The sequence below is a fragment of the Uranotaenia lowii genome, chromosome 2 (assembly GCF_029784155.1).
Source record: "Uranotaenia lowii strain MFRU-FL chromosome 2, ASM2978415v1, whole genome shotgun sequence".
Classification (NCBI taxonomy): Eukaryota; Metazoa; Arthropoda; class Insecta; order Diptera; family Culicidae; genus Uranotaenia; species Uranotaenia lowii.
Window position 1 is genome coordinate 29926770 of NC_073692.1, and position 13143 is coordinate 29939912.

Consider the following 13143-nt stretch of genomic DNA (forward strand, 5'->3'; position numbering starts at 1 on the left):
CCGTGCAACATTTCGCGTCCGAATGGCTAAAGAGCAAAACATCATTCCCCATCCCCAGACTGGTCGTTTTGGTCGGACGGATGTCGTCGCAAATATGTAGAAAGATATATATTATTAACGAAGAAAGATGGTCACACGAGGGAAAATGGAATTGGGAAAGAAAATATTTCTACGGTTTTATAATTAGCATCAGAAGAGGAGTAAAAAAAACTGCTATTTACTCACGAATTCTCGATAGGCGGCTTCTCGAAACAGTTGCGGAATACTTTTACTACTTTCCGTAGCGAGGACGGATCCAATTTTTGGCAGCAAATATCCCACACTGGCCCTGGTCAACCAGGAACTGACTTCTACTGGAACTTCCTTCGATTTTACTTTATGATTCACCAATCCAATTGATTCGATTTCCCCTTTGAATCGGGTCTTGGATTTCTTCCTTTTATAGAAAATTTTTCGGAAACGAACGGTGCAGCAATTTTTCACTCATCAGTAACAGTTGCCAACCCACAGCTGTTCACACAATTAGACAGCGGTGCCTTCCGGGCTATACCAGACAGAAACCAAATTCACATCACCATTTCCGGTTGGAATCGGAACCCCAAAAATATCGGCACACAAACTGAAGCAGACGCGGCGTTATTGAAGCGATTCAATGGCTTCCGAAAGTACGCTTTTCCACTTTTTTCTCGCTGGGCACTTTTCCCCGATACACGATACGCTTTGTACGCCGGAGGAAAAACTGAAAACTATGCGGCAGCGGCGGCTGGTCGAGAACAAAAAGATTCTTTCCGAACGAAAGCTGACCACGGTCGCGTTTTTGTTTTTATTTTTGGAATCCGACCGAACAAAATCGACCGATCCAGAGTGACATTTTGTAGTCGACATTCAGGACCGTGTACACTAAAGGAAACAAACACACACTCGGTTAATTTTAATCATTATTTGATTGAAATTGAAAATAAACATTAAAAGTTTAACTCATTCGCAAGACCTTTATCAAGGATTGAAATTCTATTTTACCAGCCACCGTAGCCAAAATGTATTTAAATCATTTGACTTATTAGTTATTTTTGTCTAATGTATTATCCATTTTATCATTTCTAAACATTTTTGTTATTTTTTCATTTTTACCGTTTTTACCAGATGTAATATTTGTCATTTTTGTCGTTTTGTAATTTTTTCTCATTTTTCTCATTATGTTGACTTTTATTTATTGTTGTAATTTTTTTTCAATTTCACGCATTTTAGTCATTCTTGACACTTTTTGCCATTTATTTCACTTTTGACAGTTTCTGAATTTTTGTCGTATTTGCGTCAGTTTCGGAATTTTAATCGTATTTGTGTCAGTTTTTAATCAATGTTGTCATTTTTGGATTGTTAAAGAACCATTTAAAAATATTTTTTTAATTGTTTTGTGTTATTTTTATTTCAAGTCATATTCAAGAAACGAATGCCACAATGGTGGTGAAGTGTCTCAAATACACACAAAAGTCGTATTCAATGGAATTTTTCAAAAATATTTTTCTGCGTGTAAAAAGATATTACTCATAAATAAATTGACTGAGTAACCTTTTCAACCAATGTTGGTTTCCAATTTAAGAGTATATTAAATGTCACTTGACATATCAACAAATTTATGCTTTTGGGTCGCTTTTAACGGAATACTGTCCCAGATTAGCTTTGGCCATCAGATTCTAATCGCGCAGGAATAATTAAAAAAGGATTTCCTGCAATAATCTAAAATGACGGCTATTGATAAAATACAGGTCTTGGACTCAATCGAAAAGGAGCTACTTCTTTGTATGCAAAGTGCCGGTAAGTAGTTTCCCCCAGGGTTTTTTAAATTCATGAAACATTTAATCTGAATTTCCTTTTAAAGGACAAGCACTCCTGGAGCTGAGCAAGGAAAAGACCAGCCAGAAAGGACCGGAAACGCACACAAATCAGTTTCTGAAATCCCTTAACATCGTCGAAACGAAACTATCGGAACAGATCAACTATCTGACCCAGGTCTCTACCGGGCAACCACACGAGGGATCCGGTTATGCCGCAGCGAAAGTGTTGCAAATGGCCTGGCACCGGGTCCAGCACGTCAAGTCCCGCATCAAGGAGCTGGAAGAGTGCAAGGTCAAATACGTGCAAGCCACCAACCGGTTGCAGTCGCAGCGAATGGGCCAGCAAAATCCGGCCTCCGGTACGGCCGGGGTAATGCTTTGAGATGAAAAAGACTAATAGCTAGAACGTAAGGCATTCAAACTGTATTGGTAATACAAAAAAGGTAACATTTTATTCATCAACTTAATCGTTTTTTGTATCCGCCGAAGGATTATTCTTTGGTTGGCCGATGCCGAAAAACTTATTTTCTACAACGAATCGTACACATTGGAGCAGAATGTTTCGCTCGTGCCGAATGTCCGGTTCCAAGAGCTTTTCTAACAAAGTATTTTGTTTGGCTCGATACAGTTTTCTGTAATCTAACAATGGCTTGGATTGTTTAGATGACTCTGGTTCAATTTGTTCTTGAGGCGATCCACGACGTTTTCGGTTACGATTTCTCCTAGATTTTGAATGTTCTTCGTTAGATTTCTCCGTTTCATCTTTGAGAATCTGTTCGTCTCTTGCAACTAATCCGTCTTTTGTTTTCTGGACTAGTTCATTAGACTGGTGAACAGCCGCTTCTTCTTCCAACGTTTCATCATCGCTTATATCGATACTTTCCGGATTACGTGTTGGCAACGGTACAGAATCTTTTTCATTTGATGCCACAATTGTTTGTTGAATGACCTCAGCATTCGTTTCCTCATGTTCGTCAGGTTCCGAGGAGGAATAACTACTAGAATCACTACCATAACCGGAAAGTAGATTTAGGGCGTTCTTGGGTTCATCTCTATAATCTTTCATCTTAGAAGTTCCTCCGAAACCCTGCCGTACATTTTCGATTTTCTCTACTGGCTCTTCCAATTTGGTGAAAGGTTTTTTTCTCCTTCGGGATCGAGACGAGCCAGTCGACTGTTCGATGTTGGGTTGGTCTTTTTGCTGCTGCTGATGCTGAGGGTATTCTCGATTATTTTTCCTAGGGAAACGACTTTTGTCCTCTTCGATTCGCTCGCCTCGTTGGAATCGTTCCTCTTGTGCTCGTTGTCTCTGAAGTACATTTGCTGTTGTAGGAAAGCGTCTCCGTCGCTCGGCACGCCACTTTTCGATCTCTTCTGGAGTTTCCTAAATGCATTAGAATAACTTTAGTTTGACTAATTTTGGGTTCAAAATAAATTACCTTCGATGCCTGTTCAGCCTTCTGTTGCAAACGTTCGACGTCATGAGCCAGTCTATAATGGCGTTTCATTACCCCGGAATGTCCAACGTAGGTGCAACCCTCTATTGGACATGGCACGTGAGCCGAACGATGATGTTTCAGCTCTTCTTCGCTTCTACAGTTGATGTCGCATCCCTCACACCAGTAATTCCAATTTACCAGAAGCAGCTCCGGAATAACGTCCCTATCTTCGACAGATGAGCCACGAAAACCTCGGCTCGAATGGAAATGTCCTCCACCACGATGACCACCTCGGCCCCTGCAAGCATTTTGGTGTTTCTGTTGTTGTTGATTGAAAAACTTAGGCGGAACCGTTGCGCCACGAGGTCCGTACATTGGCGGAGGTTGTTTGTGGCGGGGCATCAACATACCGGACGGTGTGGAAAAATGTGGATTGCGATGCCGGTTAAAGTTGTCCAATGATTTGCTGGTCTCATCCTGGAACTTTGGTGTCGGAAGCCGGAACGGCTGGTTCTGCTTAGAGATATCCATGCTTTGCGCGAATCTTTTTAATTTTCCGCCCGCATGCATGAGTTTTGTTTGCAAACAAAGAAACTCAATTTCTGCTATGGCACTCATGAGTGCAGCCGTCAAATGACATTTATTTTTGTTTTCCAAAATTTGAGCACACTGATAAATCATTTCACACATGCATTTTGCAAAATTGTTTCACACACTATCAGCAAATATTTATATGGACTTGACTCAGCAATTTTGAACTGACTAGACGTGTGTTGCCAATTTTAGTAAAATTAAGCTGTGATTGTGCTATTTATTACTAGAATTAACCTATTTTGATCCGTACTATAACTTGTTCGTAATTAATTTATTGCCGTGCCGTAAAATATATTTTGTGTATTGAGTGGAATGAGCATAAACAAAGCTGCCCCCGTGGGGGCAGCGGCTACTAAGGAAGATGATAACCTCAAACCGATGCATACACCGGACGACCAAGAGATGGTAGATACGTTTACAAATGAAAATGAAAAACCGAAACAAACTGCTCAAGTAAGTCAAAATAAACCCGAAATAGAAAAAATGAGAAAAGTATACCAGAAATTTAGCTACTGTGATACTGATAGCAGACCATACAGAGTCATCATAGAAAATACAGATCTAGAAAGGAGGAAATATATAAATAGGCTTCAAATAGGAATAGTATTGAACCAAATAGGCTTTGACAAGTGTATAGACGATATTAAAAAGACCGGACGTAATAAAGCTACTGTTTATGTTGGGAACATAAAGGATGCCAATAGACTAGCTGATTGTCAGAGCCTAAACATAAAAGGTTACAAAGCATACATACCCAAAAAATTTGTAACTGTTACGGGAGTTCTGTCTGATATTCCAACGGAATTGGATATCAATGAAATAATTGAGAATGTGATATGTGATGTCAAAGTGGAATCAGTGTTTAGAATGACAAGGAAATACAACGATGAAAGGATCCCCACCAACAGAGTAGGTATTGTCTTCAGAAGTAATGTGCTGCCAAGGTTTGTAAGAATGTTTTCTGTAATAAATCGAGTCGAACCGTTTATACCACGTCCTGTAATATGTTTTAAATGTCTTAGGTACAATCATCTGTCTAAAAACTGTAAGAGTTCCATACTAAGATGTAAAAACTGCACTGACGAAACAACCAAAGATCACGAACCATGCTCAAAAAAGTCTTACTGCTTACACTGCAAACAAGAGGGCCATATCACCACAGATAGGAACTGTCCCCGGAGGAAGATAGAATCGGATACACAAGCAGTGATGGCAAGGAAAAATATTACATACCAAGAGGCTAAAGAATACTTCAATATTCCAATGATCAACCAATTCGACATATTAGGAAACACAGAAGATTACCCAGCTCTACCGGAAACCTTTGCTCAGGTATTAACAAATGGAAATCAGGGCCGATCAAATGGAAGAATAAAAGCACCAACCATAATGTCAAAATCCAGTTTACAAAAACCCAATAAAATATTTACAAATAATAGAAAAACAAAATCAAAAGAAATAGAAGTAGAAGCAGGAGTAGCTAGTTTATTAGGAATGTCCAGAAGAGATTTTTTGAAAAAAAGGAGGCTTGAGGAAGAAGAAGGAGAACAAGATAGCGAAAGGCTTATAAACAATCATCGCACTTCGGATGCAGACAGGTTTAGACAAGAAATAAAAACACAAACTCCAACGAAACAAGACTACGATGTAATGATTGCAGGAATAATACAAAATATTGCCAAAATCCTTCAAAATCATGGTATAACAGGAGAAGAAATCACAGCCAGCATTGTTGGGGAGTTGAAAAACATTGCTGATAGCCATAGTGATGGCAAATAACAAAAACAAACATGGATAAGAATTTTAAAATACTACAAACAAACATACAAAGTTTAACAAAAAACAAAAATGAACTTATACATGAAATAAATACAAATAAATTTGAAGCCGTACTATTAACAGAGATTTGGGTAGATCCAAACCATCTTACAACAAAACGCTACAACATCTCAGGATACCATTGCATACTAGCTCCACGGGATGATGCTTATGGAGGAGTTGGATTTTATATATGTGATCAATTACATTTTACTAGAATTAATTTGACGACAACAGAAAAGTTTGAAACATTAGGAATAAGATTGACTAAATTAGACCTTGTGTTAGTAGTTGTCTATGTCAATCCCCGTATTAATGTCCAAGAACTCAAAACTGCCATGTCGATTTTACTACAAGAACTAAATAACTATAATAAAGTCATCATAGGTGGAGATTTTAACAGTCATCATGAGATATGGGGCTGTGAAACAACTCAAGGAAAGGGTAGAGTAGTACATGAAGCCATAGTCGACTCAAATCTTGTATTACTGAACACAGGGGATAAAACCTTCATACCTGGAATACTTAACCAAAATTTTAGTGCAATTGATCTCTCGTTATGTACAGCAAATCTACATAATTTCACTAAATGGTCTACTAAACCTAAATCCTTTGGAGGAAGTGGACATCTTTTTATTGAAATATCGGTTGAACTACAGTGGAGTAGAAGAGCTAATACGTACTATGACAGAAAAGCAATTGGAGAACAAATCGCCCAAATTCAACATTGGGAATTTGAAAATCTCCAGGAACTTTCGACTAAAGCTAGAACGATTATCAAAAACAACAAAAAATCAAGTAACCATATTGCAAAATATTATTGGAGTGATGAATTATCCACTCTATATGAAGAAAAACAGAGAGCACTTAAAAAATACCATGCTTGTTGTAATAGTACAAATTTAATTGAATGGAAAAAAACAACAGCTAAATTCCAAAAAACAAAACTTCATCATATACGAGAAAAATTAAAGGAACTATCAGCTTCTATAGACCCTTTGAACATGAAGCAAAATTGGAAGCTGGTAAGAGGTTTAAAAGGATCTCCAGCAATAAATATAAAAAACAATTGCATAAAAGAACAAAAACAGTTAGCTCACGAGTTTTTGATAATGAATTTTGGAGAAAGTAGAAGAGAAAACATAATACTACCACAAGAAGAACCCCGAAATAACATCATAGATTTAGCTAAATGGAAATCTATAATAAACAAAAAACCAAAAAGATCCTCTCCAGGAACAGACAATCTAACATACGACATGCTAAGAGTATTAGATTGGAAAACTTCGACAAAAATTGTGGAATGTCTAAATGAGATGTGGAGAAAGGGAAGTTTACAAGATCACCTAAAGGAAATTAAGATAATACCTATTCTGAAGCCAGACAAACCACCAAACGAGGTAACTTCTTTTAGACCAATTGCGTTACTCTCTACCTTAACCAAAACACTAAACACAGCGGTACTAGAAGATATAAATAAAACTCTGTACTCAAAAAACATTCTCCCTGTTACATCATTTGGTTTCAGGAAAAATATGTCTACAGAAAACTGCGTAACATATGCCACTAATTTTATAATGGAGAGCAAAAGACAGGGAATGACAGTAATTGGAGTATTTTTTGACTTCAAAAATGCTTTCAATTCCATCAATGTCAGCCAACTGAGAAACATAATGATGACAAACAACTTTAGTCCTGATAGCGTAACATGGATATATAATTTTCTAGTGAATAGAAAAACTATCATCCAGACAGAAGAAGGACTAGTGGAACATGTGGTTTCTAGTGGACTTCCTCAGGGAGATGTCCTATCCCCAACCCTTTTCAACATTTATACCTCAAGCCTTCATGAAACAAATCTCGACCCTAACGAAACTACTCTCCAGTTTGCAGATGATTTCCTCAAATTGGTTAGATCAAAAAACGAAAGCCAAGCATTAATAAAAATGCAAGACAAAATAGAAATATTTGTTAGAAAAGCCTCAAGTCTAGGACTCGTTATAAACTGCGCAAAAACTAAAGCTATGATATTTAAAAACAGTGCAAAAGTTCTAAATCTTAAAATAAACGGAGAAACATTAGAGACAATTAGAAATTATAAGTACCTTGGCATAACACTAGACCAAACACTAAGATATGGCATACACATAAAAACAATGATTAATAAAATACATGACAGACAGAAAATGCTCAAAGTAATCGGAAGCATTAAAAGTGGAGCAAACCCTAAAGTTATGATGCTATTCTATAAAGCTCTGTATGGAGGATATCTAAATTATGGTTCAGTATTCTACGGAGGAGCAAGCAAGACAAATATCGAAAAATTGGAAGTGACAAATAGACAATGTCTTAGAATAGCTACAGGTTGTTCTAAATCAACACCTATTAATACGCTGGCAGCAATAGCAGGAGAAGGTCCCCTATACCTGAAGAGGATTTATTTAGCGAAAAAACGAATTTTACAACACATATTCCGAAACGATCTGATCGCTCAACAATTGCAAAGTCTACACCCAAAATAATTTAGAAATTTATTTTACGGTATTTTTCACGTAAACGAAGATTTTGTTGCATCTGATCGATTCTACGTGATTTTGTAATACCTTCATTCCTTCCTCATAGACGACACATGAAATTCACGTAAAGTCTAAGTGAATTCAATTTTTTCATTTTTCTCAAGCGTGTGGTTGAAAATTCTTATTAGAAAAAGCATTTGTCAGCCAGTTGATTTTGTTAACCGTCGTGAAAAATGTTTTGGTCAGTTGACAAAGGAATTTGTTTTCAATCGTCTTGAATCTTGCCATATGTCTTCTGGTAAGTGCAAATGAATGCTTCATTATAACTATTTAATTTTTGATTTAACATCTTTCAGTAATCGCTGTGGCTGCAAGTGCTCTTCCGTTGGAACTGGTGGTGGTCATTCGTTCTTTGGTTCGAGTCCCACCGTAGGATGTCCGGGTTATAATGTCCGGGTTTATAAACGCAACGAAATTACGCAAGGTAAATTATTTAGCAATATCATAATTTTCTATTTTTATTATTGATTTTTTTCTATTTTCTACAGGATCCCACAAAGCAACTCGCCGGCCAAAGGTCCCGCATTTTGTTTAGATTACGAATCAAGTGTAGTGTGTGGCGAAAGATATTAAAAATAAATTTTATTTACGATAAATTCATTTTATTTTCATTTTACTGCCCAGAATAAATACTTAAAAATTAGTAGAAGAGATCCAAATATCATTTAATAGCTTAACAAATTTTTCGTAGCTTCCATCCTCATAACATGTTGAACGTACTTGGAATTCACGTAAGTTGTACGTGATGTTCATAGAGCGAAAATTCCTATTAGGGGAGCGTTTACTTATTTTATTCGTACAAGTTACGTGAATATCAATTGGATAAAAATTATGTAGTTTTTCACGTAGCAGCTACGTGCAGATTATTTTGGGTGTAGAACAACACAGTACAAATTCCAAAAAACAAAACACTTTTTTGGAACAAATTTACCTAGAATATAAAAACGACTTTCAACAACTATACTTAAAACAAGCAACGAGCAATGAAATAAGCAACGTTTTAGTCTTGGATCAAATCCCACAAACACAAATAAGGAAAAAACAACAATCGGCAGAAACAATGAGAAAAGAAGTAATACACATGTTAAACACACAATACCCTACATACATACAAATTTATACAGATGCATCAAAACACGGTAATAAATGCGGAATAGGAATCTTCGAAGACGAAAACAACAGAATAACTAGTATGCAACTGGACAACGAAGTTTCCATAACCACAGCTGAATTGATAGCCATAAAAACAGCACTTGAAAACATCAATTCGGAAACAACAAACAGAACAGTAATTCTCACAGATTCCCAAGCATCTTGTACAATAATTAAGCAACAATTGGATACGAAGGAGTTTGACGAACTGACTTTCAAAATTGTTAAACAAGCAGAATCAAAAAAGTGCACTATACAATGGATACCTGCTCACATACAAATACAAGGAAACGAGAAAGCAGACATAGCGGCCAAAGACGGATTAACAAGCCCGTGTATTTTAGTTAATAAATCACGATTCAGTGACAAGACACTGAAAGCGAAAAATGAATGGATCAACTCAATCAATAGATGGTACAAAGATTATGTAAACATAAATCAAAAAGGATCAAAGTTTTACAGATTCCAGTCATCCTTTAATCAAAGACCTTGGTACTGGAACAGCAAATTAAAAAACATTCAAATTCGAACCATGAATAGAATTCTCAGTGGGCATGATTACTCTCCCTACTGGCTCGGAATAATGAAAGTACGTGAAATAACTTATTGTGATCTCTGCGAACAGCCATTCACAACCGAACATATTATACTGAATTGTATAAAGTTTAACCATCTCCGAAACTACTATGATTGGGATAGATTTTCTAATCTTCTCGAACTATTTCGAGATTTCGATGAAAACCGTATGAAAGAGGTACTATCTTTCTTGGATAAAACAAAACTAAAAATTTAAAATAATTGGCAACACGAATATAGTCAAGTCAAGTACAGTGGTGTTATAGAGTAGCATTCTCTGGCCAAAACATTAAAACGAAGAAGAAGAAGAAGAAGAAGAAATATTTATATGGAGCTGTCAAACTCGAGTGTGGTTTTCACACACCATGCAAGTTCCAAATTTACACATTATCCGAATTCGCGGATTAAGAGAAAAGTGTGTGAAATCACAAACAGTTATGCGCGTGCCAAGCAGGAATCATCCCCGTCTTCTCAAGTTATACTACACTCTAATTCTCCTTGACTCAGATTTGAAGGAAAATAATTCAAAATGCGGCAAAACTAGGAAAACTCAAATTTTGATTAGAGCGGTAAATCTCAGAAATAAATTGTGGGGGTTTTCGCGAATTCTGAGTTGTTTTTATTCAGGGTTGTTTAGGCTTGTTCATAGATAGACTGAATGAAAAAAAAACAAAAATTTATTAAATTTCAAAGCGGTTTTGAATGGAATTTCTGATTTCAAAAAGAAAAAGACGATTGTACGGTGTATTTAGAAGATGGATGCGTGCATTTTCATCCGGTGTTTTATTTTTACCACAAAAAAAGTTAGTGCCACCGGGCCATTTGACCGCATCCAGCCGGTGGAACTTCGTGCTGTCCCACTTGGCACGCTCACCCGCCAGTACATTCTGTCTAATTTGAGCTGATCTGAAAAGACAAGAAAAAAGAAAACACCATAGGTGAAAAGATTTACACTTCAAAATTATGAGAAAATTATACTTACAGTTTTGAATGATGGCTTCCGTAGAGATTGCTGGAAGAAAAGATAAAATTGTTTAATTTTGTATTTATCCTTTGGACACCTTAATTTCTAATAGAAAATGTAATTAAATGTTGTACTCACCTTGATTATTGGTTTTTAAAACTCTCTGAGTTGTTTTCATCAATTTTGTTCGAAAACGTATGCGTCTTCGCGAAGTTCCTGGCTTTGAAAGTCAATAGATGAAAACAACTCAGAACTTTGATGGATTCCAACTCAGTTGTTTTCATCTTCATACTTGGTGCGACCGCTGAACCGAAATTATTCAGTCTCTGAATAATCTAAATTTACCGTGTATATTAATGGCAAGTAAACCCACAGCATTAAAATTTTAAAATTAAATCGACTAATGCATGAATTTCTCTTTCAGATCCGGCCTGGTATCGCCGGCTTTTTCTAACTGGTAGAAAAAGCTAATGGAATTGCTCCCACCGCAGCACTAAAATTGAATGAGCCATCCGAGGAATAATAAAAAAAAAAATTAAATAACAAATCATGTTGTTTTTAAATCCAAATTAATGAAAATAAGTTTAACTTTAACCTCCCGTTTGCCAAAATTGAACTATTTTGCCATTTTCACACATTTTCCCGTTTTAAACGCTTTTTGCATAATGTGTGAAACGCTCACATTTCGTTTCCTTAAGCGGTTTTTCCTATTAGGGCACCTGTATTCGTGGTCGAAACAGCGGGTTTAAACCCAAATTCCGACCCGAGCAACCGCACTGGTGATCCATTATACCAGTTTCAACTTAACTTTTTTTGGAGCTGGTATAAGGATTGATCCAAAACTGATGAGATTTGGATCCAATTTGACGCAGTTCTAAACCGTTTGACAGTTAATGGAACACGAGTGCAGTTGCCAGTTTTTTCATTGGATCGGATCTAATTTTTTTGGTTCAATTCTTGTATAAATTAGACCCAAGAATAGACCACGAATACAGATGCTCTTAGTGTGCAGCGGTACCTTCACACATTTAATGTGTTGGTCTATTTACTTATTTCCAAAATGTGTGAAATTTCACACACTAATGTGTCAAATATTTTGTCAGTGCATGCGCGTTCATGAACTGGGTTGCCAGGTGCCCAGATTTGTCTGTAAAACCAAGACTTTTAACCCTTCGTCCAGATATTGGCCAGACACAGATTTTGCCCAGATTTTTGCTCAGAGTGCCCAGATTTTACAGACTTTCTTAATTGAGTGATGAAATGAATATACATGTATCGGATTTGATCCGTAAGTGCCATATATTCTCGCTTGTATTCATGTATAATTGACCAATCATTCATTCAATTTTTTTTTAAATAAGATCGGCATGGTACGTGGTAGGAAACAGTGTTAGTTATATAGTTCTTAACTCATATAACCCGAATACAACACCCCCCCCCCCTCCCCCCCTCCCGCTCACACGCATTGTCAAAATTCTGGTTCAGTACAAAATTTGTGATTTTCCTTGTGCACAGACACACACAGACTTTTTTTCAAAATTGCCCAGATTTTTTATCCTCAACACCTGGCATCCCTGTTCATGAATAACGAAACTGCACTCTAAACAGTTTGACTACAAACCCCAAACAAATTTTTAACTTTCTGATTATTTTTAGTTGCACCAAATTTAGTGCATCAAATGAGTTGTTTCCGTAATTTCTCACGCACATTTGCTTTCGTTTATAGATGTGAAAGGAAAAAAGGAAACCTTAAAAAATTCACTGCAAATCAGGCCACCCTGCTGTTATTAAGGTCGTATTTGAGTATTTTTTCAAAATTGAAAAGTGGTCTGAATTCGAATTCAAAACGGTTCAACTTAAATCACAACATAATTTGAAATACTGACTTTCATTCCACTTATCAAAATCTATAGAATCAAAAACAATAAAAATGAAAAAGGAAATAATAATAAAAAATTACTGCAACAACTGCGTAAACTGAAAACTAACCAAATGATAAGAATGAAAAAAAAAATATCGATAGCTTCTAGGAAAAGATATATTTCGAACATGTAGTCCAAGTCCATATTAGAACTAACATATGCCTCACCGGTTGAAGGTCGGGTGGTTTTCCTCGGGCCTGAAGAGATTCTATGAGGTTCACTCTGGCGACAACGTGGTCCTCACACGATTTAATACAAATGCTAGAT

At 36.5% G+C, this 13143-nt stretch overlaps 3 protein-coding genes across 8 annotated transcripts in view; 1 reads left to right on the forward strand and 2 right to left on the reverse strand.

Moving 5' to 3' along the window:
• Positions 1-817, reverse strand: part of LOC129741107 (rho guanine nucleotide exchange factor 7) — an 86463-nt gene extending 85646 nt beyond the window's left edge. For 2 of the 6 annotated variants that reach the window (XM_055732813.1, XM_055732810.1), the window contains exon 1: positions 226-816. The gene's annotated coding sequence lies outside the window, so the exon portion shown is untranslated. Of the gene's footprint in view, positions 1-221 lie in introns of all 6 variants that reach the window. The other 4 variants (XM_055732817.1, XM_055732814.1, XM_055732812.1 and 1 more) reach the window with 4 other exon arrangements.
• An 805-nt stretch (positions 818-1622) lies between these two features.
• LOC129746110 (mediator of RNA polymerase II transcription subunit 11) lies at positions 1623-2297 on the forward strand. Its single transcript, XM_055739571.1, has 2 exons — positions 1623-1815; positions 1880-2297. Exons 1-2 carry the CDS (start codon positions 1743-1745, stop codon positions 2215-2217), a joined length of 411 nt encoding a protein of 136 aa, XP_055595546.1. The 5' UTR covers positions 1623-1742; the 3' UTR covers positions 2218-2297.
• LOC129746109 (FMR1-interacting protein NUFIP1) lies at positions 2136-3847 on the reverse strand. Its single transcript, XM_055739570.1, has 2 exons — positions 3275-3847; positions 2136-3219 (listed from the first exon to the last, which is right to left on the reverse strand). Exons 1-2 carry the CDS (start codon positions 3842-3844, stop codon positions 2299-2301), a joined length of 1491 nt encoding a protein of 496 aa, XP_055595545.1. The 5' UTR covers positions 3845-3847; the 3' UTR covers positions 2136-2298.
• Between the last annotated feature and the right edge of the window lie 9296 nt (positions 3848-13143).